At 46.0% G+C, this 26689-nt stretch overlaps 1 protein-coding gene and 1 pseudogene across 1 annotated transcript in view; one reads left to right on the top strand and one right to left on the bottom strand.

Moving 5' to 3' along the window:
* LOC124594325 (serine-rich adhesin for platelets) overlaps window positions 1–26689 on the top strand; it is a 111073-nt gene that overhangs the window by 14310 nt on the left and 70074 nt on the right. Inside the window, exon 2 of the mRNA XM_047132691.1 lies at window positions 17161–17566. Coding sequence (XP_046988647.1) covers window positions 17161–17566 — 406 coding nt within the window. The remainder of the gene's footprint in view (window positions 1–17160; window positions 17567–26689) is intronic.
* LOC124558288 lies at window positions 17870–17987 on the bottom strand (annotated as a pseudogene).

Here is a 26689-nt window from a genome sequence, read left to right as displayed (position 1 = left end):
CAAATGCGACTCCAACTACCCTTTGAGGATACTTGCCTTCTCTAGAATAACAGAGAGAGATTCCGCATAGTTTCGTTTCTAGCAACAGGGGACTAGGACCACTGTTGTTTTGTCTCTCTGGTTAAATGGATTCAACACACAGATGCACTACTTATTTTATCCTTGGCTTTCAACTTCGGTCAATTCCAGACCTTCCACCAGTCGCCTACATGTAGAGAAGAGACGAAAATATACGTGAAGTCTATACATGAGCATAGTTAGTGCCATATTCATACACACATTACACGTGTATTATACATAGAATGTCACATAATTATATAAATTTTTTTCTTGCAAAACCTTTCAAACTGTGTGTTTCACAACTACAGTGCTTAACCATCCTGAAATGTTTAACTACAGTATAACATGTGTAATACCCAACATTGCCTCTGTTTTGTAATGTAAACTTTAAAGTGTCAGATCAGCGGTTGGAACGTAGTCTATTGCTGAAATCGTTCAAATATCTCAAATTACGGGCTAAAATATTTCAAACAGTTAAGCTTCAAAATTCATTTATTGTATAGTTACATTACGCGACTATACGAAATTAGAGGAATCCCACTATAAATTAAACAATGGCGCTACAGTCAGATGTGCATGTACACTCCTGGAAATGGAAAAAAGAACACATTGACACCGGTGTGTCAGACCCACCATACTTGCTCCGGACACTGCGAGAGGGCTGTACAAGCAATGATCACACGCACGGCACAGCGGACACACCAGGAACCGCGGTGTTGGCCGTCGAATGGCGCTAGCTGCGCAGCATTTGTGCACCGCCGCCGTCAGTGTCAGCCAGTTTGCCGTGGCATACGGAGCTCCATCGCAGTCTTTAACACTGGTAGCATGCCGCGACAGCGTGGACGTGAACCGTATGCGCAGTTGACGGACTTTGAGCGAGGGCGTATAGTGGGCATGCGGGAGGCCGGGTGGGCGTACCGCCGAATTGCTCAACACGTGGGGCGTGAGGTCTCCACAGTACATCGATGTTGTCGCCAGTGGTCGGCGGAAGGTGCACGTGCCCGTCGACCTGGGACCGGACCGCAGCGACGCACGGATGCACGCCAAGACCGTAGGATCCTACGCAGTGCCGTAGGGGACCGCACCGCCACTTCCCAGCAAATTAGGGACACTGTTGCTCCTGGGGTATCGGCGAGGACAATTCGCAACCGTCTCCATGAAGCTGGGCTACGGTCCCGCACACCGTTAGGCCGTCTTCCGCTCACGCCCCAACATCGTGCAGCCCGCCTCCAGTGGAGTCGCGACAGGCGTGAATGGAGGGACGAATTGAGACGTGTCGTCTTCAGCGATGAGAGTCGCTTCTGCCTTGGTGCCAATGATGGTCGTATGCGCGTTTGGCGCCGTGCAGGTGAGCGCCACAATCAGGACTGCATACGACCGGGGCACACAGGGCCAACACCCGGCATCATGGTGTGGGGAGCGATCTCCTACACTGGCCGTACACCACTGGTGATCGTCGAGGGGACACTGAATAGTGCACGGTACATCCAAACCGTCATCGAACCCATCGTTCTACCATTCCTAGACCGGCAAGGGAACTCGCTGTTCCAACAGGACAATGCACGTCCGCATGTATCCCGTGCCACCCAACGTGCTCTAGAAGGTGTAAGTCAACTACCCTGGCCAGCAAGATCTCCGGATCTGTCCCCCATTGAGCATGTTTGGGACTGGATGAAGCGTCGTCTCACGCGGTCTGCACGTCCAGCACGAACGCTGGTCCAACTGAGGCGCCAGGTGGAAATGGCATGGCAAGCCGTTCCACAGGACTACATCCAGCATCTCTACGATCGTCTCCATGGGAGAATAGCAGCCTGCATTGCTGCGAAAGGTGGATATACACTGTACTAGTGCCGACATTGTGCATGCTCTGTTGCCTGTGTCTATGTGCCTGTGGTTCTGTCAGTGTGATCATGTGATGTATCTGACCCCAGGAATGTGTCAATAAAGTTTCCCCTTCCTGGGACAATGAATTCACGGTGTTCTTATTTCAATTTCCAGGAGTGTATTTATATTAGGTCCATCTTAATTCGCAGTGCCGCTCTGAGTGGCCCCGCGGATTGAAGTGCCATGTCACGGATTGTGCGGCCGCTCCAGCCGGAGGTTCGAACCCTCCCTTGGGCGTGGATTTCTGTGTGTGTGTGTCTGTGTGTGTGTGTGTGTGTGTACATGGACCAATGATCTCAGCAGTTTGGCCCCTTAGGGATTCACATACACATTTTTAAATCGTAGTAAAGACGTCTTATAGATTTTTGTTTTCGTATTTATGTTTTCCACTCGTAGTCCAATATACATTAAAAACACCAAATTAGTCGAATCATAGAAGGTAAATTATGTTACAAAGAGCATGTTGTACGTGCATGTACCAAATTGTTTTACAAATATAGTCCAAATATAGGCAAACTTTTGCAAGCAATTAAAGGTCTTTACATAGATAGTCAGGCAGCAGTTAGAGTTGACGGTAAATTGAGTTCATGGTTCAGAGTAGTTTCAAGGGTAAGACAAGGCTGAAACCTGTCTCCACTGTTGTTCATATTATTTATGGGTCATATGTTGAAAACAATAGACTGGCTGGGTGCGATTAAGATTGGTGAACACAAAATAAGGAGTCTCGCATATGCGGATGACTTAGTTGTGATGGCAGATTCTACTGAAAGTTTGCAAAGTAATATTTCAGAGCTAGATCAGAAATGTAAGGACTATGGTATGAAGATTAGCATCTCCAAAACAAAAGTAATGTCAGTGGGAAAAAGATATAAACGGATTGAGTGCCAAATAGGGGAACAAAGTTAGAACAGGTGGACAGTTTCAAGTACTTAGGATGCATATTGTCACAGGATGGCAACATAGTGAAAGAACTGGTAGCGAGGTGTAGCAAAGCTAATGCAGTGAGCGCTCAGCTACGACCTACTCTCTTCTGCAAGAAGGAAGTCAGTACCAAGACTAAGTTATCTGTGCATCGTTCTATCTTTCGACCAACTTTGTTGTATGGGAGCGAAAGTTGGGTGGATTCAGGTTACCTTATCAGTAAGGTTGAGGTTACGGATATGAAAGTAGCTAGAATGATTGCAGGTACTAGTAGATGGGAACAATGGCAGGAGGGTGTGCACAATGAGGAAATCAAAGAAAAACTGGGAATGAAATCTACAGATGTAGCAGTCAGGGCGAACAGGCTTAGATGATGGGGTCATGTTACACGCATGGGAGAAGCAAGGTTAACCAAGAGACTCATGGGTTCAGCAGTAGAGGGTAGGAGGAGTTGGGATAGACCTAGGAGAAGGTACCTGGATTCGGTTAAGAACGATTTTGAAGTAATAGGCTTAACATCAGAAGAGGCACCAATGTTAGCACTGAATAGGGGATCATGGAGGAATTTTATAAGGGGGACTATGCTCAAGACGGAACGCTGAAAGGCATAATCAGTCTTAAATGATGATGATGATGATGATGAGTCCAATTACAAAGAGCATGTTGCACATCAATGCACAAAATCTAACTAGGAAGTTATAGACTACGAGGCAGTCGTCTGTCGATGTCTTTATTTTAAAGTGAGCACCAAATATAAGTATAGCAATGCCTTTGGAGACTTGTAGATTTTGATGGGTATAATACATGGTATACGGTAGTAGAACATTTCAGAAAAAGTAAGCATTGAACCGTGGAATACACAACTGAATAGGTTCTGTAAGTATTTTTATGTAATTATGTGAAACTCTGTGCATAATGTACGGGGTGTCTCGCCTAACAATCGTCAGGCGCATTTTGTCAGGTGTTTCGGCAGATATTTACGATTTCGTTTTTGCAATGTGTTGCTGGAGTCACCACAAACAAACACTGCTCATCGCGGCTTTCATGTGATTCCCTGTGTCGGCGGAAAGCGTCCGTTGGTTACCTGTTTTGAAGAAAATTATTTTTGAAGCGAAATTTTACGTGCTCATTCGAAAGAGCGGTCACAGGAACTCTAAGAAAATATGCCTCAATACTCTGAAGAGAGACATCCGGTATGTATAGTATATACTGCGATGTTAATTTTGTCGATATGTGCTAACAGGGACAGTAAAACACAAAGAATAATCAGTACTCCCGCAGCGACTGAGTAGCAACTCTGCATGGCGGCAGCAGTCAGCAAGGGACAGGGCGCTGCTCAGTTGCTGCTGGAGTATTGGTTGTTCTTCGTGTTTTACTGTCCCTGTTAGCACATACCGACAAAATTAATAACGCAGTAGACTGATATGGAACTATTCTATCGAATTAGCACCTAAAATTTCTCTTTAAAAATCATGTTTCCCGCAACGGGACACAAACTGACGCTTTACGTCGAGAGTGCGCGTCGCGTGGAAGACGCGATGAGCAGCGTTTGTTTGGGATGACTCCAGCTACACGTTGACAGAACAAAATTGCAAATATCTGCCGAAATACTGGGAAAAATATGCGTGAATACGCTGAAGAGAGATACCCGGTATGTAGAGTACAGTGTATGTGTAAATAATCTTTTATGTGACATTAGCTGTAGTTATTGTATACAGTTTGTGTATAGTCTATTCTCTTTTGATATAGATATATAGATGACCCATGGATGGTCCGCAGCTGACCGTTATCGGTAGTCAAGAACAAAATAATCATTACAGTGTGTATTGTGCAATGCAGCTCTTAACATTTCTAAAAGTTGTCCAACACCGGCCACACAAATTACACTCATGCTCATAAATTAAAGACAATTGCAGAATGTGGTACCACGCGACGTGGCACTACACAGAACTGGCTCTAATTGCATAGACACATAGGGAACACACACGACTCAGATATGTAAGTCCACGGTATTGGTGATAAGTTGAGAAAACCGTCCCGAAACACATGTGCTACAAAACGCCGCTGTTTCCTGCTCTTGTACCCCGACATTAATATGGGATATGATCACCATGCACACGTACACAGGCCGCACATCGGGTTGGCATGCTCTGGATCAGGTGGTCGAGCAGCTGCTGGGGTATAGCCTCCCATTCTTGCACCAGTGCCTGTCGGAGCTCCTGAAGTGTCCTAGGGGTTTGAAGACGTGCAGCGATACGTCGACCGAGAGCATCCCGGACATGCTCGATGGGGTTTAGGTCTGGAGAACAGGCAGGCCACTCCATTCGCCTGATATCTTCTGTTTCAAGGGACTTCTCCACGATGGCAGCTCGGTGGGGCCGTGCGTTATCATCCATCAGGTCGAAAGTGGGACCCACTGCGCCCCTGAAAACGCGGACATACTGGTACAAAATGACGTCCCGTTACACCTGACCTGTTACAGTTTCTCAGTCAAAGACATGCAGTAGTGTACGTGCAACAATCATAATCCCACACCACACCATCAAACCACGACCTCCATACAGGTCCCTTTCAAAAAAAATGGATCAAATGGCTCTGAGCACTATGGGACTCAACTGCTGAGGTCATTAGTCCCCTAGAACTTAGAACTAGTTAAACCTAACTAACCTAAGGACATCACAAACATCCATGCCCGAGGCAGGATTCGAACCTGCGACCGTAGAGGTCTTGCGGTTCCAGACTGCAGCGCCTTTAACCGCACGGCCACGGTCCCTTTCAAGGACATTAAGGAGTTGGTATCTGGTTCTTGGTTCACGCCAGATGAAAACCTGGCGAGAATCACTGTTCAGACTATACATGGACTCGTCCTTGAACATAACCTGGGATCACTGTTCCAATGGCCATGTACTGTGTTCTTGACACCAGGCTTTACGGGCTCTCTTGTGACCAGGGGTGAGTGGAATGCACCTTGCAGGTCCCCGGGCGAATAAACCATGTCTGTTCAGTCGTCTGTAGACTGTATGTCTGGAGACAACTGTTCCAGTGGCTGCGGTAAGGTCCCGAGCAAGGCTACCTGCAGTACTTCGTGGCCGTCTGCGGGCACTGATGGTGAGATATCGGTCTTCTTGAGGTGTTGTACACTGTGGACATCCCGTACTGTAGCTCCTGGACACGTTTCCTGTCTGCTGGAATCGTTGCCATAATCTTGAGATCACACTTTGTGGCACATGGAGGACCCGTGCTACGACCTGCTGTGTTTGACCAGCCTCCAGTCGCACTAGTAATGTGCCTCTGATAACGTCATCAATATGTGTTCTTTGAGCCATTTTCAACACACAGTCATCATTAGCACGTCTGTAAACTACTTACTCGCTGCACCGTACTCTGACTTGCACTAACACACCTCTGGGTATGTGGACTGCTGCCAGTGCCACCGTGCGACGACCGCAGGTCAAATGCACCGCATGGTCATACCCGAGGTGATTTAAACCTGCAAACCGCCCACCAGAGCGTTGTTTCACCACGTATCAGCATTATCCTTAATTTATGAGTTCGAGTGTATAATTTCTTTTTCCTTCCTTGTACTCCTTTTAATTCCAGAGCTGTTTTCCAGGTTCTCAGTTTTTTCACCGAGATAGTATTAACAAGATTGGTAACGGTCTTTTTTTCTCGCCTGATACTGGCAGTAAGGAGCGACCAGGGTATAAATCGGACCTACATGGAAGCCACAATCTCCATCGGAGATATCTTCCCAGATGGGAACGAAACAGTGAGTGTCTCGCAGAAATTCACTCGATCGTGGTATAATCGTGCAGAAAATTTAATAAATATGACATTTCTTGCTGTGAAGATTTACATTTGGCGTGCTAACAGTACTCACAAAACGTCTCCTGTTAACGACAGCGTCCTTTGACGAAGTAATAACAACAGACTGTTCAGCTTCCAGCGGCCATAATTGTTCCACGAGGAAGTCATAACGATGGAGGCGATACGAGAAGCAAGTTTGGGGGAGAGCGCTACTCTCGAGTTGCGAGCGCTTTCTCGACAGGTTCCCGCCAGAGAGAGGTGGGTGGCAGGGTGTGTTTTTGCCGCTGCTGCCGTGACCGCGCGGCCCGGAAGCCCGTCCAGCGGCAATGCTATCCTCCCTCTCGTGTCCTCTCGCTCTCCTTATCGCTCTCCCTCTCACCCGCCTCCCGCCTGGTTCTCGGAGAGGCTGTGGATCGCTCATCTTCTCTCCTCCTTGAACTTTCAGTTTCAGATTCTTTCGCCACACTTCTCGCTGTATGGAGCTCATCGCGTGCGCTGCAGCTGTGCACGTTAAGTACACGATTTTCCGCGATTAGCTGAAGGGAGGATGTTACGCAAGTAGCAATGTCTCATTTCGTTTCCTTATTAAAGAAAAAAACCAGCGTCACATTTACCATGTCTTGCAACGCTGCCATACTTTAATAAAACATGGTTCACATGTCCCATTGTTATTTTCATTATTGGCTCTTTATATACACACTCTAAGACAAAAAAAAAAAAAAGACGCGCACGAAGGAATTATCCGAATGGGCTGAAAATCGCCAGATGTAATTAATGTACATGTACAAACAAGCAAATGATTTCTATTTCAGAAAAATTGGATTACTTACTCAAGAGAAACATCTAGACATATTGAGCAAGTCAACAACGCGTTGGTCCACCTCCGACCCTTATGCAAGCAGTTATTCGGCCTGTCATTGATTGACAGAGCCGTGAGATGTCCTCCTGAGGAATATCATGCCAAATACTGTCCAATTGGCGCGTTAGTTCGTCAAAATCCCGAGCTGGTTGGAGGGTCACGCCCATAATGCTCCATTCTCAATTGGGGAGAGATCCATCGATCTTGCTGGCCAAGGTAGGGTTTGGCAGACACGAAGACTAGTAGTGAAAACTTTCGCCGTGTGCGGGTGGTCGTTATCTTGCTGAAATGTAAGCACAGGTTGGTTTACCCATGAAGGGAAACAAAACAGGGCGTAGAAAAACGTCAACGTACCGCTGCGCTACAAGGGTGCCGCGGATGACAACCAAAGGGATCCTGTTGTGAAATAAATGGCAACCCATACCACCACTACTGACTATCGGACCGTATGGCAGGGGACAGTCAGATTGGTATCCCACCGGTGTCTAAGCAGTCTCCAGACAAGTTCTCATTGACTGGAGTAGAATTATCTTCAGTGGTCAGTCTAGCTTAGAACTGACAAACTGACTTTCACCCACCATACAGTCCGACAACCAGGAGAGATGGTCTGGGGTGCCACTTTATTCCATAGCAGGATCCCTTTGGTTCCCAGCCGCGTTACCCTTACATCGCAGTGCTACGTTGACGATATTCTACGCCTCGCTTTCCTTCCCTTCATGGTCAGCCATCCTGGGCTTACTTTTCAGCAATATAGCGACCGCTTGCACACGGCGAGATTTGCTACTGCTTGTCTTCGTGCTTTTCAAACCCTACGTTGGCTAGCAAGATCGCCGGATCGCCTCCCAAATAAGAACGTTTGGATCATCGTGGGCAGGGCACTCCAAACAGTTCGAGGATTTTGACAAGCTAACGCACCAGCTGAACAATATTTGATACGATACCCCTCATGACGACATCCGACAACTCTGTTAATCAATGCCAAGCCAAATAACTGCTTGCATAAGGCCACAGGTGGTGTGTTCACCCTACAGCCTTTATGACTGCGTAATCTTTGCTGGGGGCACTTTTCACTGAGGTGTTTGAATGTCTATGGAGAAGTGGCAGCCGATTCATCCTCAAGAGCCGAAATCAGAGAAGGTAGTGATGTTGCTCTCTGAATTTTGGACTGAAATAGACATACTAACTCGTCCCAGTAATAGTCCGTTGTGTTCGGCTCGGGCAAGACTTTCCACATGAGGAATGTTTTTGTCCACAAACCATTGCTGCTTAGATGCTGCCATATGACAGGGTGCAGTCATGCTGATACAAACTGTTCCTCTGTTTATGCAGGACACAATGTTTTAAAATGTGTTCACATCCTTCCCCATTTAACGTTTTCTTAAACGCAGTAAGGGGATCACACGCTAACCATGGAAACTACTCCCACGTGGTGAGACCATCTCCTGTGCACTTCACAGTTGGCACTACACACGATGGCAGATAACATTCACCAGGCAGTCTCCATACGCAACTCTTCCATCGGATTGCCACAGGCTGTAGCGTGACTGATCCCTCCAAATCACTCGTTTCTATTCATCCAATGTCCAGCGTCGTCGCTCTTTACAGCACCCCAAGTGTCGCTTAGTACAAAAATGTGTAGGTGATGAAGAGCTGTTCGATTGTTTTACCCCATTATTTTTTACTTCTTACGCCCATTCATTGTGCTAGCTGGACTGCTGGTAGCACTCTAGAACTCTCGAGTGTTTCTTTCCGTTGACTTCAAGTGATTTTCATTAACCGCCCCCACCCCTCCTCCCCACAACGTTCGACGGTTCTTCTACTGTGGCAATCCATGAGGTCTGTTTGGCCTTGGTTTAAATGCAGTTGTTCCTTCGCGTTTCCATTCCACAATCACATCCCCAACAGTCGACTTGGGCACCTTTGGAAGGGTTGAAATGTATCTGATCGATCTGATACTCAGGTGACATCAAATGACTAGTCACCACTCGAAGTCAGTGAGGCCTCCTGACCGACTCACTCTGCTTTTATTTCTTCTCTACTGACAATACAACACTCCCTGCCTCCTATTATACTGCTGGATCCGCCTCTCATGACATCTAGTACTCAGTTCCGCATTACATAGGGGTGTCATGATAGTTTTGATCAGATAATCTGTTTACGAGTATGCTGTTTGATTAGCTCGCTGTATTCCGAAGTCGATTGATTGGATAGCGATACGAATGCATGAAGATGGAGTTGAATCGATAACATATCGTACGTGCAAGCAGCAGAAATGAAGCCAGCTGACTGAAACACGTCAAACATGCATTATTAATAAACGTACATGAATGCCCAGAAATTCTGTTAGACAAAATAGATCGCACAAAAAAATTCTTCCGTGTGCAGTTCCATGACACTCCACATGCGCATAGTGAGATCGATTTCTATAGTTGAAAATAAACACTCTGCAATGATTGCTTTAGACTTCTCAAACAATGCTCAACCTTTCTGAAAAAAATATGTTATCTAGCGTATGTGTACGTATGAGTGTTTGGGGGAATGACGGACACTTATAACGATAGATCCAATGACGGATTCCTAATGCCGGTTCTTCAAAATCATTGTTTCGCACGTAATGGAACACTGCCTTTTCGAAAGTGCTATGATTTAACTCCTAACATTCAATCAGATCGTTTTTCAAACCTAACACTACATGCAGTGATACGTTCTTAAAACTTTACAGTCCTCGCAAGTTTTTACGACTAGGTCGACTCTGAAAAAACACAATTTCCTTGAGGAAATGTTTGTCTACCTACACAAGGTTGTACTCAGCAATGGGCAGGGGAAGGCAGCAGCTGCATCCACGCTCCCCCCTCCTCTCCACGCGGCGGAAAAGTAATTATGATCTTCGCAAAACCTAACTCGTACTCTGCCCTGCCCCATAGACAGTAGTGTCAGTTCAGTACCAGTTTTGAAGGAAGCCAGAACCAGTAACGGATATGGGGATTAGCATCAAGTGTACGGAGAACCAGTCAGAAAACTACACACACGAAAAAAAGTTTTGCATCACCCCAGTTCCCAGAAATCCTGAAGGCAGACGTTGACTGTGGATATTTTATCACATACACAGTCCCTTTGACTGTTCAGAGATGTCACTGAACCCGTCCAAAGATGTAGACAACCATGCATGAGCAGCGCCTATTAGACGGAGGGAGTCCGACAGCCTATCAGTTCCAATCATTCCTCAAGGAAGGAGATACACGGCGCGTGTTGTCTGTAGTTCAACCATGCCTATACGGTCAATATCGCGGTTAGAACGCGTCCGCCGTTTTACTTTGTGCCAGGAAGGGCTCTCAACAAGGAGTGAACCAAAGCGATGGTGTTCGGAAGTGGAGGAAATACAGAGAGACAGGAACTGTAGATGACATTCCTCGCTCAGGCCGCCCAAGGGCTACTGCTGGAGTGGATGACCGCTACCTACGGATTATGACTCGGAGGAACCCTGACAGCAACGCCACCATATTGAATAATGCTTTCCGTGCAGCCACAGGACGTTTTGTTACGACTCAAACTGTGCGCCATAAATTGCATGATGCGCAACTTCACTCCCGATGTCCATGGCGAGGCCCATCTTTGCAACCACGACACCAAACAGCGCCCAACAACATGCCGAGTGGACCGCTCAGGATTGGCATCACATTCTCTTCATCAATGAGTGTCGCATATGCCTTCAACCAGACAATCGTCGGAGACGTGTTTGGAGGCAACCCGGTCAGGCTGAACGGCTTACACACACTGTCCAGCGATTGCACCAAGGTGAAGGTTTCCTGCTGTTTTGGGGTGGCATTATGTGGGGCCGACGTACGCCACTGGTGGTAATGGAAGGCGCCGGAACGGCTGTACGATACGTGAATGCCATCCTCCCACCGATAGAGCGACCATATCGGTAGCATATTGGCGAAGCATTCGTCTTCATGGGCGACAATTCGTGCCCCCATCGTGCACATCTCGTGAATGTCTTCCTCCAGGAAACGTCATCGCTCGACTAGAGTGGCCAGCATGTTCTCCAGACAGGAACCCTATCGACAATGCCTGGGATAGATTGAAAAGGGGCTGTTTATGGACGACTTGACCCACCAACTACCTTGAGGGCTCTACATCGAATCGCCGTTGAGGAGTGAGACAGTGTGGACCAACAGTGCTTTGATGAACTTGTGGATAGTATGCCACGAGAAATACAGGTATTCATCAGTGCAAGAGGACGTGCTACTGGGTATTAGAGGTACCGGTGTGTACAGCTATCTGGACCACCACCTCTGAAGGTCTCGCTGAATGGTGGTACGACATGCAATGTGTGGTTTTCATGAGCAATAAAAGTGGCGGAAATGATGTTTATGTTGATCACTATTCCGATTTTCTGTACAGATTCCGGAACTCTCGGAACCGAGGTGATGCAAAATTTTTTTTGATGTGTGTATTTTGCCGTTTGCAGCATTTTTCCTTGCAACTGAAAATGTCAAATAGCTCTGTGTTCTAAAAGCCCCTAGTACCGTTGTATCTTCAGTTTGCCATGTTAGTTAGTTATTTACACATTCTGCATATCATTTGAACGACTTTTTTGTTTTCTTTATTTTTTACACAATCCAAGACAAACATGATGCAACACTCCACAGACCGATTACAGTCACCTACACATACTTAAACGCACAACACTTGCATTCGAGAAGGAAAGGTACCATTGTGATAAAGGACAATAAGGTTTTAAAGTAGGCGGCTGAATTTGCCCTTCGGGACCATCCAGGTCGCAATACCATACGTACGTCTTTATTTATTTATTTATTCGTTTCATGACCAGGAATGGATCTAGAGTGGTAGCATAATTTTGAATAGCCCTGAAGCTTCAGATTAAACTTTTTTCTGGGTAAGATCTATTTTTTCTGAAAGATGCTTGAAACTCATTCTGAAACTTTCTTGAAACTCACCAGTTTTGCATTCAAATTGTTGTGTTCGGTGCAGGAGACACTGAGACAGACTTGTGTGTGAGTCATGAAGAGGGGAAATACCTCCATAATTATTTTTTTCAGTTCTGTCTCCCTTTTCATCTAGTTGCTGTATCAAGGCGGTTTCCCATTCAACCAAAATTTTCTCAGTTTGTCAAATGTTTTGCTTGATCAATGAAATGTCTTTTAAGATTCTGGGCCAGTTGATTTTAGTTCCGTCTTTACGAGAGGCTTTGTTATTTTTTAATGTTTTGATTTGGCTAGTAATTTGTTCTTCGTTCGGTGCTTTTGAATCGGGATTGTTTTTAGGGGAATTTCTGGTAGGCTCAGGGCAGTTTAGAAGCATTTTTTTAAATATTTGCAAAGACTCTGGGGTTTTCTTGGTGGTTAATTTCAACTGTCTATTTTCCTTCTTGAAGCAGAGATTCTGGGGCTGATACCCATTACCTCTCTTTTCAAAGTCTTCTAAAAAGTTCTGGTCTTGTTTCTGTGAAAAACTTCCTCAATTTTATGGGATTGATTATCCTCAAGTCCTCATTTCGTTGGTATAATTAATTTTGATGCTTCTTTTCTAGTTGCCGGGGAATAGAAATGTGCATTTTCTGATTTGTTACTATTCCATGTTTTGAATGCCTTGAGTCGAGATTTCACCACGTGTCCACAATCTTCATTCCATCAAGAACTTATCTTCCACCTTTGCGAATGAATATGGTTTACGGCAGTTTCGACAAACGTGTGATTCAATTGTTTCCAGTTTGGCACTCGCGTTTCGTCGAGTTCGTTTGGTAATAACAATGCATGGATTTTACTAGTATCAAATTTAGTAATTCCTGATATCGTTTTACTGAATTTTTGGGGCTTTAAATTTAGTTTCACTCGAGTTAGGTAGTGGTCTCCCTCCATATTTGCTCCTTTGCGTGCTGAATCACTTAAAACCTTCTTGTGATGTTTATAGAGAAATTGCAGTACGATCAATGTGGAATTCACCTTTATTCTTATTACGTGATTGCTATGTATTTTTTGGTTTGAAGTTTCTTTACTAACACTGACTGACATAATTTTGAGGTTGAAGTTTCTAGACAGTGGTAACAGTCTGTTTCTATTTAGATTGGTTCATTTGTGAACAGGGAAGTCACCAACTGTTTTCCTGAATTTTCCGTGTTTTCCTGAGTGTGGCTTAAAATTTCCCATTAGAATTTTCAAATGGTTCTTTGGAATTTTCGAGATAATATATTCTGACACCTCCTACTATTTATTTTCCATTTTCTGGGTTTGTTTTACTTTTTTGGTTGATCATCGTATGTGCATTAAATACTAAGTTCATTTTATTTGCACATTTCAAGGAAACTATCAGTAATCTGCTGTCTGCAGGCTTTACGTCGATTATGGAATTAATAACGTGAAACTGTGAATGCAGCCCCCAGACGGTGGGTATTTTTAAGGAGTCTTTCGTCTATTTTACTTCTGAGAGTATGTAATTTCCAAAATCCGTGGTATTCTCATCTGGCAAGCTTGCTTCCTGCAAGTCTAAAATATTTGTATTTTCTTCGTTTTTCCAAATTTTTACAGTTTTCCTGGCTTTAGAAGTGAGTTAATACTGACTGTGCCAAAGAAAATTTTTATTTTTGGCTTGAGTTGATCAGAGGCTCCGCTTTCTTCTGATTTGGGATTGTAGCATCTCAGCCTAATCTCTTCAAAATCCGATAGACTAGTTGCGCCAGTGATTGTGGAGTATTTGTTACCTCATGGGGTAATTTTTCGATTAGGAAAAAGGTTCCACTGTTGTGCACGAAATTACAGGGATCATTATGTAATGGAACTCATTGGTTAAGGCTGTAAGGGTTTGTTCTTGAATTTTAACTTCTGTCCGCACCTGTGGAGAACAGACGCTGACCACCATGGCTCTTGATCCAAGTCAGATACAAAGTGGATTTTATTAAGTGAGATGTCTTCCGCTAATTCTCCCCACAGAGATCCATTCTCTCCACCTTCAATCCTGTCGAGATCTTCTCTATCATACTAGGAATGGTTCTTCACAAGATTCTGTCACCTAAGTCAGGTGATGCCCAGGTTTTTAATGAGTTTTTCACTCTTCTTTCTCCTGCTACTTCTTTTTCATCATGTGCCAGATTTTTTTATGCTGCTTGTAAAGACCATGAGAGACCCCTGATCCAGAAAACTGACTGATAGTTCTTCGGGTGCAGGTGCATCCGCACTGCGAACAAGAATAATGTCAATAGTCTTTACCGCTACATAGTACTGTGCACCGGCCTGGCAAGAAAGTCACTATACCAACAAGGTATACGTCCAGCTTCACCACGTACATAATCACTGGTACGTGAAGGTCCACTCCGTTACCGTTACTCTCTGTCATCAGTGACACTGCTCCGCCAAAGGTAAGACGATAAAAAACAGGCATAAAGAATGGGAAAAAATAGCACAGATTGACGACTAAAAAATTTACCTGTTCAAGATGTAATTCTAGATTTATGAAATACACACCTGAGATCACGAGAGCTAATTGGAACAATAACTGTGTAAGAGGACAGAACTCCTTTAACGTCATAGAAAAGTGAAAAAAAGAGACTGAGAGAACTCAGTAACCATTATCTCGTAACTGATCCCTCAAACACAATGTAAGGGGTCAACTTCCCAAGAAAAATCTGCACTGAACTTAACCATACCTGGAGCGACCACACAAGACACAAGGCCACGGTTTATAAACGGTGACTTGGCGGACAGCCGAAGTTCTGACTTAGAGGCGGATGGGAACACTATATAGAAGTGTGACCTATAAAAAAAAACATGGCGTATCAACTGAGGACTTCATACGAATAGAAGCCATCACTCAAGCTATGAAGTGCGTCCGAGATATGGACATCGATGTGTAACAAAAACTAGTCTCACATGCTGTATATTTTAACTTTGTTTGTTATGTGATGCTTATCACAACCTTTGTGTAGTTTTATTTGTATTGTACATTTCTATTCTTGTTTACTGTTGTATATATATCCGTATATGCGCTGCAGTCGTGTGCCATACGATAGATAAATAAGTATTTAAATAAAAATTAATTTTTAATATACCATTTTTTAAATTGGATTAAAAGTATGAAATAGTATCTCTTAGCCTCATAAAGATTCCTAAATGGATACAGAGATTCCAGAAAATTTGTGGCTGTAAATTTTTAATAGCTATTAAAATACTTGTAATACTTAAAACAAAAGTATGGGGCACTTGGAACAGATAATAGTAAGGAGGTGAACTATTGATGCACCAATTATGTGTTGCATGAGCACCACTTTTTCGTTTTAAATCTTACAAGTATTTTTATAGCTACTATACAATCACAAATTTTGAGGACTATCTGTATGGGATTAGGAATCGGTATGGAGCTAGGAAAGAGGTTTTTCATACTTTTTAGTCTTATGTAAAACGTGGTGTGTTAAAATTCATTTTTATTTAAATAATTATTTTTTTGCTTTTTAGTCTTGTGAGAATGAAATTTTTCAATCTACTTCAAACTTTTCTTGAGAAGGCAACAGAGATATCCGGTAAATTTTAGGTTAATTTCAGTTTCTCTTCAACTGATTGAACCAATACGTTGCTTCCTGATACACATAGCTCGTAAAGACCATGAAGGTATAAATTAGGTAGATTCGAGCACAGATGGAGGCTTACCAGCGTTTGTACTTCCCATGAACCGTTTGCAATGGGAACAGAGAAGCGGGAAATGGCAGCGGTACGTCGCTCCATCACACACCACACAAGAATTCTAGTTGATACTGCATTGTCATCCTGTTCTGGGTTATGTTGAAAGTTTCAAATCTCTGGCTCATTATAAAATGGCAGTGGTAAACAAAGCATACACCACCGCACACCAGAAAAGAAAGTGAGTTAATACCGCGTGTTCATCTAGTTCTGAGCTATGTAGTTTCAAATCTTTAGCTCATTGGGAAGTTAGCGTACAATCAATTTGCAAAATTTTGGACTGTGCGACTGGTCCCGGCGGAGGTTCGAGTCCTCCCTAGGGCTTGGGTGTATGCGTTTGTCCTTAGGATAATTTAGGTTAAGTAGTGTGAAGCTTAGGGACTGATGGCCTTAGCAGTTAAGTCCCATAAGATTTCACACGCATTTGAACGCAACGCAAAGTGACATCCATCTCCTCTTCCCCTCCTGTCTCTGCTCAGCCGTGCCCACCCACTCGCACACCTCCTAGAACACATTCCAACACTACCTGCATAACACGTCGCTCCTGCAGGGCAGCCGAGATGTCAGGTGTTACCGATGTTTTTCTCCACCACCCCCAACTCCATGGAACAGACCGACAAAAAAGTGCGTTAACATTGCGTTATCATCCACTTCTGCGCTATGTTTAAAATTTCGTGTCTGTAACTCACTCGGGAGTTAGTTTAAAATCAACTGGAAAATGAAAGTGATGCAATACAAACGTGGTAAGTAAGAAATAACGTGCTTAATGAGGAGTGAGGTTCAGGCTAGTAAAAGCTTGTTTGCTACGACTTTTAAGAACAGTAGTGTGTCAGCATAGATTGCCAATGAGTGGAATGGAACGCGAGCCTGCCACGCACGCGGTCGCTTCTGCGAACACTGGCTGCAGTGTTAGTCAGCGAAGTGCGTGTGTGCCCACAGCGTGGTGACGTCGGTGTCGGTGATCATGGATCTGGGCGACGGCACCAAGGCGTACCTGGCGGACGCGGTCGGGAGGCCGCTGCGGCCGGCGTCCGGGTCGCCGCCGCCGGGCTCTCCGGCGGCCCTGCTGTCGCCGGACCGGTACGAGTTCTACACGTTCGACGAGCAGGGCGACCTGGTGCGGCGCCACATGACGCTGGCGCAGATCCAGGGCCTGCTGGCCGCCGGCGGGCAGCCGCTGCGCCTGCGCCTCCGGCCGCGCCCGCAGCAGCCGCAGCCGGAAGACGGGCAGGCGCAGCCCGCGCTGCTCAGCGCCGAGGAGGACGCCGGCGCCGGACAGGACAGCGACGACGTGCGGCACGTGGTCGAGAGCGTGCAGAGCGTGCTGCGCGGCGCCCTCGACAAGGTACACCCAGCGGCTAGCGCCGGTACAAGGCCCGAGGTCGCCCGATATACCACAGAGCTGATAAGCTCAAACGAACGTAGTTATTTATATATAAAAAAAAAATCACTCCGTCTTCAGGCCACAAGTGGCCCATCGGGACCATCCGACCGCCGTGTCATCCTCACTGAGGATGCGGATAGGAGGGGTGTGTGGTCAGCACACCGCACTCCCGGTCGTTATGATGGTTTTCTCTGACCGGAGCCGCTACTATTCGGCCGAGTAGCTCCTCAGTTGGCGTCACGAGGCTGAGTGCACCCCGAAAAATGGCAACAGCGCATGGCGGCCCGGATGGTCACCCATCCAAGTGCCAGCCACGCCCGACAGCGCTTAACTTCGGTGATCTGACTGGAACCGGTGTATCCACTGCGGCAAGGCCGCTGCCCAGTTATTTATAGCAGTCCAAAAATAACCAGCATGAAACACTTAGTATTTCAGATTTGATGAATATCAATTCGAGAAATTCTTCCAATCCATACGTGGCATACAGCAAACCAGTGCTTAACGGTATTGGTTAAAAACAGTCTTGGTTGCAATTTTAGTATTTTATTTTTCAACTACGCGTTTCGCCTTATTTAGGCATCTTCAGGTTATCTTAATTTCTTAGAAGGATCATTTAGTCAGTGTAGCAAAAGGGCATCGTCGAATATATGAGGCCAACATCGCCTTCGTTAAACTCATTATAAACACCGAGACCTGCACAACGCGTTATGTGGGTCTTGGTGTCACTCGCGTCCATCTAGAAAAGTTTTTACTGAGTTTACCGAAGGCGATGTTGGCCTGATATATCCGACATCCGACGATGCCCTTTTGCTGCACTGACTAAATGATCCTTCTAAGAAATACCAAATTAAGATAACCTGAAGATGTCTAAATAAGGCGAAACGCGTAGTTGAAAAATCAAAAACTAAAATTGCAACCAAGACTGTTTTTAATCAATACTATCAATTTGAGATTTGAAATCATGGCCTTCCGTAGAGCTTCATCTCACTCAGGTGGTCTGTCTCAAAATACATTTGGCAAAGCACCACAGGAATTCATGTACTACTAGAACTGATAGAAAATATTCTAATTAACTGATGTTTCAGAATAATACATCAAGCATGAACAAACTGTTGGTTAACACATCAGTTGATGCCTACAAACACACCAGATGACAACAGGCAATGATCGACATTAAAATAATGTAAAATGTAACCTTTACGTAAATCAGGTGAAGACTATTTGAATTCTCATAAGTAGACAGTGGCTGTCTCCTTAAAGAGCATGAGATTAGGAACAAATAGCCAAAGATGGAATTAGGCAGGTTGCAAATCTCAGACAAGAGACAATTTACCAACGTATGTACCTAGGTTTTAAGTTGTGATAACTCAAGCTAGTTCTATAAAAGAATGAATAAATAAAATTTAAACAACCATAACCACATCCCTTAAACTACACTGAAAAGTCAAAGTAACTGGTACACCGGCCTAATATAGTGTAGCCCCCCCCACCCCCACCCCCCACCCCCCCCCCCTGGGCAGGTAGAAGTGCCACAACACGACGTGCCATGGACTCTACTAATGCCTGAAGTAGTGCTGGTGGGAACTGACGCCACGAATCCTGCAGGGCTGTCCATAATAAGTCTGTAACAATACTAGGGGGTCGAGTGGTCTTCTGAACAGACGTTGGAAAGCATCCCACATACGCTCAATAACGTTCATGTCCCGGGAGTTTGATGAGCAGCGGAAGTGATTAAACTCAGAAGTGTTCCTGGAGCCACTCTGCAGCAATTCTAAACGTGCTAGGTGTCGCATTGTCCTGCTGGAATTGCCCAAGTTCGCCATTCTAAACGTGCTAGGTGTCGCATTGTCCTGCTGGAATTGCCCAAGTTCGCCGGAACGCACAATGGGCATGAGTGGATGCACGTGATCAGACAGGGTACTTACGTACGTGTTACCTGTCAGAGTGGTATCTAGATCTGTCAGGAGAGACATATCACTCCAACTGTACACGCCCATACAATTACAAAATGGTTCAAATGGCTCTAAGCACTATGGCACTTAACATCTGAGGCCATCAGTCCCCTAGACTTAGAACTACGTAAACCTAACTAACCTAAGGACATGACACATGTCCATACCCAAGGCAGGATTCGAACCCTGCGACCGTAGCAGCAGCGCGGTTCTGGCCTGAAGCGCCTAGGACCGCTCGGCCACAGCGGCCGGCCACACCATTACAGAGCCTGCACCAGCTTGAACAGTCTCCTGCTGACATGCAGCGTCCATGGATTCACGAGGTTGTCTCCACACCCTTACGCTTCCATCCGCTCGACACAATTTGGAACGAATCTCGTCCGACCAGACAACACGTTTCCAGCTATCAACAGTCCAATGTCGGTGTGGCGGGCCCAGGCGAGGCGACAGATTTGTGTCACGCAGTCATGAAGGGTACACGAGTGGGCCTTCGATTCCGGAAGCCCATATCGATAATGTTTCGTTGAATGGTTCGTACGGTGACACTTGTTGATGGCCCAGCATTGAAATCTGCAGCGGTTTGCGGAAGGGTTGCAATTCAGTCACGTTGAATGATTCTCTTCAGGTGTTGTTGGTCCCGTTCTTACAGGGTCTTTTTCCGGCCGCAGCGATGTCGGAGATTTGATGTTTTACCGTATTCCTGATATTCACAGTACACTCGTGAAATGGTCGTACGGGAAAATCCCCACTTTATCGCTACCTCGGAAATGTTGTGTCCCATCGCTCGTGGGCCGACTATAAACCATTTTCAAATTCACTTAAATCTTGATAACCTGCTATTGCAGCAGCAGTAACCGATCTAACAACTGCGCCAGACGCTTGTCATCCTATAGGCGTTGCCGACCGCAGCGCCGTGTTCTGCCTGTTTGAATACGCATGCCTATACTCGTTCCTTGGCGCTTCGTTGTAGAAACGCAAACCCTGAGTACCAAATACATTACACATAACCAGCACAAGTACTTTGTAATATTCATAAATTAGCAACAGGGCTCAAATTTGACAAACAGGAACTACACAACCCATCCAGAATAACAATGGCATAAACAGTTTTAGCAACGTAAATCAGCCAAGGTGGAACTGGTAAACTCCATAATAAAATCAGGGTTATCTCAAACGAAAAGCAATATATTACTTTAAATAATCCTACGGCATAGCAGATAGCTCAGAATAATTGTTCACACAGTCTGTACACTAAGGTGCGCACCAAGTCCTCAGACAGCCCAACAAGCGCCGTTGACTACAGCTGACTAATCCCACTCTGCTCGTTAATTCTGTAGTCCCAACTAGCAGGCAAAGTTCCAAGGCCATCTTCCACCAAATCCAAGGGAGATGGTTCTCGGCCATGCAAGGTGATAGAACAGAGAATCATGCACCCACCCAAAGCTACATCAGCAAATGCTCATAGCATCCACGTGCCACACTGCTGAGAGCACTTGGCCTTAGATGACTATTCTGTAGTCGGTTGTGGTAAACAGCTCATGTGCAATGCCATGAGGTCGGCGCAGTGGAGAGTATGCACGCTCCCTGCAGAGAGCGAGGGAAGCAGTCGCTTAGCCACACATACAAATACACTCCTGGAAATGGAAAAAAGAACACATTGACACCGGTGTGTCAGACCCACCATACTTGCTCCGGACACTGCGAGAGGGCTGTACAAGCAATGATCACACGCACGGCACAGCGGACACACCAGGAACCGCGGTGTTGGCCGTCGAATGGCGCTAGCTGCGCAGCATTTGTGCACCGCCGCCGTCAGTGTCAGCCAGTTTGCCGTGGCATACGGAGCTCCATCGCAGTCTTTAACACTGGTAGCATGCCGCGACAGCGTGGACGTGAACCGTATGTGCAGTTGACGGACTTTGAGCGAGGGCGTATAGTGGGCATGCGGGAGGCCGGGTGGACGTACCGCCGAATTGCTCAACACGTGGGGCGTGAGGTCTCCACAGTACATCGATGTTGTCGCCAGTGGTCGGCGGAAGGTGCACGTGCCCGTCGACCTGGGACCGGACCGCAGCGACGCACGGATGCACGCCAAGACCGTAGAATCCTACGCAGTGCCGTAGGGGACCGCACCGCCACTTCCCAGCAAATTAGGGACACTATTGCTCCTGGGGTATCGGCGAGGACCATTCGCAACCGTCTCCATGAAGCTGGGCTACGGTCCCGCACACCGTTAGGCCGTCTTCCGCTCACGCCCCAACATCGTGCAGCCCGCCTCCAGTGGTGTCGCGACAGGCGTGAATGGAGGGACGAATGGAGACGTGTCGTCTTCAGCGATGAGAGTCGCTTCTGCCTTGGTGCCAATGATGGTCGTATGCGTGTTTGGCGCCGTGCAGGTGAGCGCCACAATCAGGACTGCATACGACCGAGGCACACAGGGCCAACACCCGGCATCATGGTGTGGGGAGCGATCTCCTACACTGGCCGTACACCACTGGTGATCGTCGAGGGGACACTGAATAGTGCACGGTACATCCAAACCGTCATCGAACCCATCGTTCTACCATTCCTAGACCGGCAAGGGAACTTGCTGTTCCAACAGGACAATGCACGTCCGCATGTATCCCGTGCCACCCAACGTGCTCTAGAAGGTGTAAGTCAACTACCCTGGCCAGCAAGATCTCCGGATCTGTCCCCCATTAAGCATGTTTGGGACTGGATGAAGCGTCGTCTCACGCGGTCGGGACGTCCAGCACGAACGCTGGTCCAACTGAGGCGCCAGGTGGAAATGGCATGGCAAGCCGTTCCACAGGACTACATCCAGCATCTCTACGATCGTCTCCATGGGAGAATAGCAGCCTGCATTGCTGCGAAAGGTGGATATACACTGTACTAGTGCCGACATTGTGCATGCTCTGTTGCCTGTGTCTGTGTGCCTGTGGTTCTGTCAGTGTGATCATGTGATGTATCTGACCCCAGGAATGTGTCAATAAAGTTTCCCCTTCCTGGGACAATGAATTCACGGTGTTCTTATTTCAATTTCCAGGAGTGTAGATTATACCACAGGGTTTCGGTTGATATCGATGCACCACACAGGTCACAAAGCATTCGCTACTTTCATAACTGAACGTCATTACTGATACAGACGTTACATATGAATACGAGACGGAGAAGAGGAAAAGCCTGTTTTTTAAACCGCTGGCGTTCAGCCGGCAGTGGGGCTTGACTTTGGGCGACCTCTGGCGGACAGCTCAGACGTCGCAGTTTTAGTCGCTATGGAGTGTTGGAGCAGAGAGCTTCGGGTTTTTGTTGCCTAGCAGTTTTGTAGAAAGAATGATTCTATGATCGCGGTTCAACGTTTTTTCCAACAATATTTTAATGTCGAAAGTCCAGGTGCTGTCCCAGATCTCAGTACCTCACTCCGATGTGTTGAAGCGTTTTGCAGTACTGGATCTGTAGTTTTCCCCGTTGTGTTCGGACTGTGGAAAACTTAGACAGAGTGAGAAGGGGAGTTCTTCCTAGTCCTTAATTATCCGCTAGGCGACAGGTTATAGCGTTGGATATGTCACATCGTTCGCTTCACTGCGTCTTAGATGATGATCTCAGACTTCACCCATTCAGAAAATAATCATGCAACAGCTAAATGAAAGAGGTTTTGTACAATACAAAGAATTTTGTGGCTTAATGGAGATCATTCGCACGGAAGATGCAGGCATCCTAATAATAATGAGTGACGAAGCCCGTTTCCATCTCGATAGCTATTTTAATGTCGAGAACTGTCGGTGTTGGGCATCGGAGAACCCACGTGAACTACACCAGAAACCTCTCCACATCTCAAAAGTAACAGTGTGGTGCGGTGTCTGCATGATAGCGATTGTTGGTCCGTACTTCTTTGAAGAGCGGGAAACCACGATGCTGTGCCATCAGCGCGTTGCATCAAAATTTTAAACTACTTCCTGGATCCACAACTGGAAAGGCATATGGTGAACATGGGAGAAATATGTTTCCATTAGGATGGTGCCACAACTCACACGGTGAGAGCACCCGTGGAAGTGGTTCGGGACATGTCATTTCTTAATTTGGCAATGTTTCTCGGTCCATATGCTCTCCTGATCTATCGTTTTCTGACGTCCTTTTGTAGGGTAACCTGAAGTCAAGAGTCTGTGTTCGAAGTTGTGCTCTCGTTAATGTCATGAAACAACACAAAGCTAAGTTATAGCGCAGGGGAAATCAGAACCACTCTCCCTGGTCAATGAATAAATAGAAGGCGAGCAAGTGCAATGTTTGTTCCCTTTTATAAATGTTTAAGTAACTAAACGTTGAGTTTGGCCCCTATGAAATATAAAAACACTGCTAAACTGAGATCAACAATTTAGGAATACAATAGGTTATACTCGTATTCATTGTTTGTGGGTCGACAAATCTTGTAAAAACTGTAGAAGGTAAGGGATCTTGAGACTGACAGTAACAGACATTTATTTGCTCTTAATGACTGACAGAATTCACATAAAATTAACACAGAGTAAAGTTTCCTAAAGGAAAAATTTAGTCGCCACGCCTCTGCCTCACATAGGCCACTACAGGCAGACACGGCGTACTGCAACCAACTTCTGCAGTGACAAGGCAGGACATTATAGGTCGCCGGACGCCAATTGATGTGTTCCGTCCAGTTGATGCAGCCTTGTTAAAACCACCGTTTAACTTTGTGGGCTATCCAGCGATTTGCCGTACTGTGGAAATCATAGTGAATGAAACGAAATAGTTGGAGGATTATGAATACTGCTCAATCTGCCCGCGTCGGACACAAATTGCATGCGGAAAAGAAAACATGGTGACTGACAAAATGGATTCAGTATTTCGTTTCACTAACGACTTGCTCCGCTGAAGATACGAACTTGGATGAATTCTAAAACTACCGACTAGCCTGAGTCAGGTATAAATTGTGTGCCAAGAAGAAAACATGTAATGAGACTTTTAATGGGAAGACGCAACTATAGTTCGAGTCTCGTGGAATACTCTTTACTTAGTATCAAAGGCATACCATAATGCAACAGCCCTATTCTATACAGTATGCAGCGCGCTCGGACAGTCACATGACACTTAACTCATCTGGCGCGAGTGCAAGCGATGTACGAGAAACTACGAACTGGCCACAGCGACACGTTATCTTCGTACTTAAAATTTTTCAGTTTCCTAAAACTCAGTAGGAGGTAGCACTAAATCCCACGATCATATAAACTGTTGTATTTGAACAAGCTGGCTTTAAACAGTTCTCATACACTATACAGGGTGAGTCACCTAACATTACCGCTGGATATATTTCGTAAACCACATCAAATACTGACGAATCGATTACACAGACCGAACGTGAGGAGAGGGGCTAGTGTAATTGGTTAATACAAACCATAAAAAATGCACGGAAGTATGTTTTTCAACACAAAACTACGTTATTTTAAATGGAACCCCGTTAGTTTTGTTAGCAAATCTGAACATATAAACAAATACGTAATCAGTGCCGTTTGTTGCATTGTAAAATGTTAATTACATCCGAAGATATTGTAACCTAAAGTTTACGCTTGAGTACCACTCCTCCGCTGTTAGATCGTGTGTATCGGAGAGCACCGAATTACGTAGGGATCCAAAGGGAACGGTGATGGACCTTAGGTACAGAAGAGAGTGGAACAGCACATTACGTCCACATGCTAACACCTTTTTATTGGTCTGTTTCACTGACGGACATGTACGTTACCATGAGGGGTGAGGTACACGTGCACACGTGGTTTCCGTTTTCAATTACGGAGTGGAATAGAGCGTGTCTCGACATGTCAGGCCAATAGATGTACAATATGGTGGCCATCATTTGCTGCACACAATTACAATCTCTGGCGTAATGAATGTCGTACACGCCGCAGTACATCTGGTGTAATGTCGCCGCATGCTGCCACAATACGTTGTTTCATATCCTCTGGGGTTGTAGGCACATCACGGTACACATTCTCCTTTAACGTACCCCACAGAAAGAAGTCCAGAGGTGTAAGATCAGGAGAACGGGCTGGCCAATTTATGCGTCCTCCACGTCCTATGAAACGCCCGTCGAACATCCTGTCAAGGGTCAGCCTAGTGTTAATTGCGGAATGTGCAGATGCACCATCATGCTGATACCACATAGGTCGACGCGTTTCCAGTGGGACATTTTCGAGCAACGTTGGCAGATCATTCTGTAGAAACGCGATGTATGTTGCAGCTGTTTGGGCCCCTGCAATGAAGTGAGGACCAATGAGGTGGTCGCCAATGATTCCGCACCATACATTTACAGTCCACGGTCGCTGTCGCTCTACCTGTCTGAGCCAGCGAGGATTGTCCACGGACCAGTAATGCATGTTCCGTAGATTCACTGCCCCGTGGTTTGTGAAACCCGCTTCATCGGTAAACAGGTAGAACTGCAACGCATTCTCTGTTAATGCCCATTGACAGAATTGCACTCGATAATTAGTCATCACCACGTAATTGCTGATGTAGCGACACATGAAACGGGTGAAAGCGGTGACGATGCAGTATGCGCATGACACTACTTTGACTCAGTCCACCGGCTCTCCCAATGTCCTGTGTACTCATGTGTGGGTTCATGGCAACAGCAGCTAACACACCAACTGCACCCGCTTCTCCTGTGACGGGCCTGTTACGGACCCGTTTGCGTGCTACGACCATACCTGTTGCATACAGTTGGCGGTAGATGTTTTGCAATGTGCGGCATGTTAGATGCTCTCTGTCCAGGTACCGTTCTGCATACACCCTGCAGGCTTCCGCTGCATTTCGTCGACAGTCGCCATAGATGAGTATCATCTCCGCCTTTTCAGAGTTCGAATACACCATGGTCACAGTTCCTACAACACTGCACTATCACAGACGTCTGGTAACACGGTGTACTACAGTTGGTCTGCGTGCGGAGACGAATGCAGAATAACAATAGCAGCAAGCACTACATCCGGACACTGCGACAGCTAGACCAAACCACAACAGTGCACTACAGCCACACTCGTAAACACGGTCGTCATCGTAAACATGTCCCTGCAGATGCTGCTCGCCGACCGTGGCCCGTGTTTGTTACAACACGCAACTGAACGTCGGAGGT

Source organism: Schistocerca americana, chromosome 1, assembly GCF_021461395.2.
Source record: "Schistocerca americana isolate TAMUIC-IGC-003095 chromosome 1, iqSchAmer2.1, whole genome shotgun sequence".
Lineage (NCBI taxonomy): Eukaryota > Metazoa > Arthropoda > Insecta > Orthoptera > Acrididae > Schistocerca > Schistocerca americana.
This window is presented reverse-complemented; position numbering and strand designations above follow the sequence as displayed.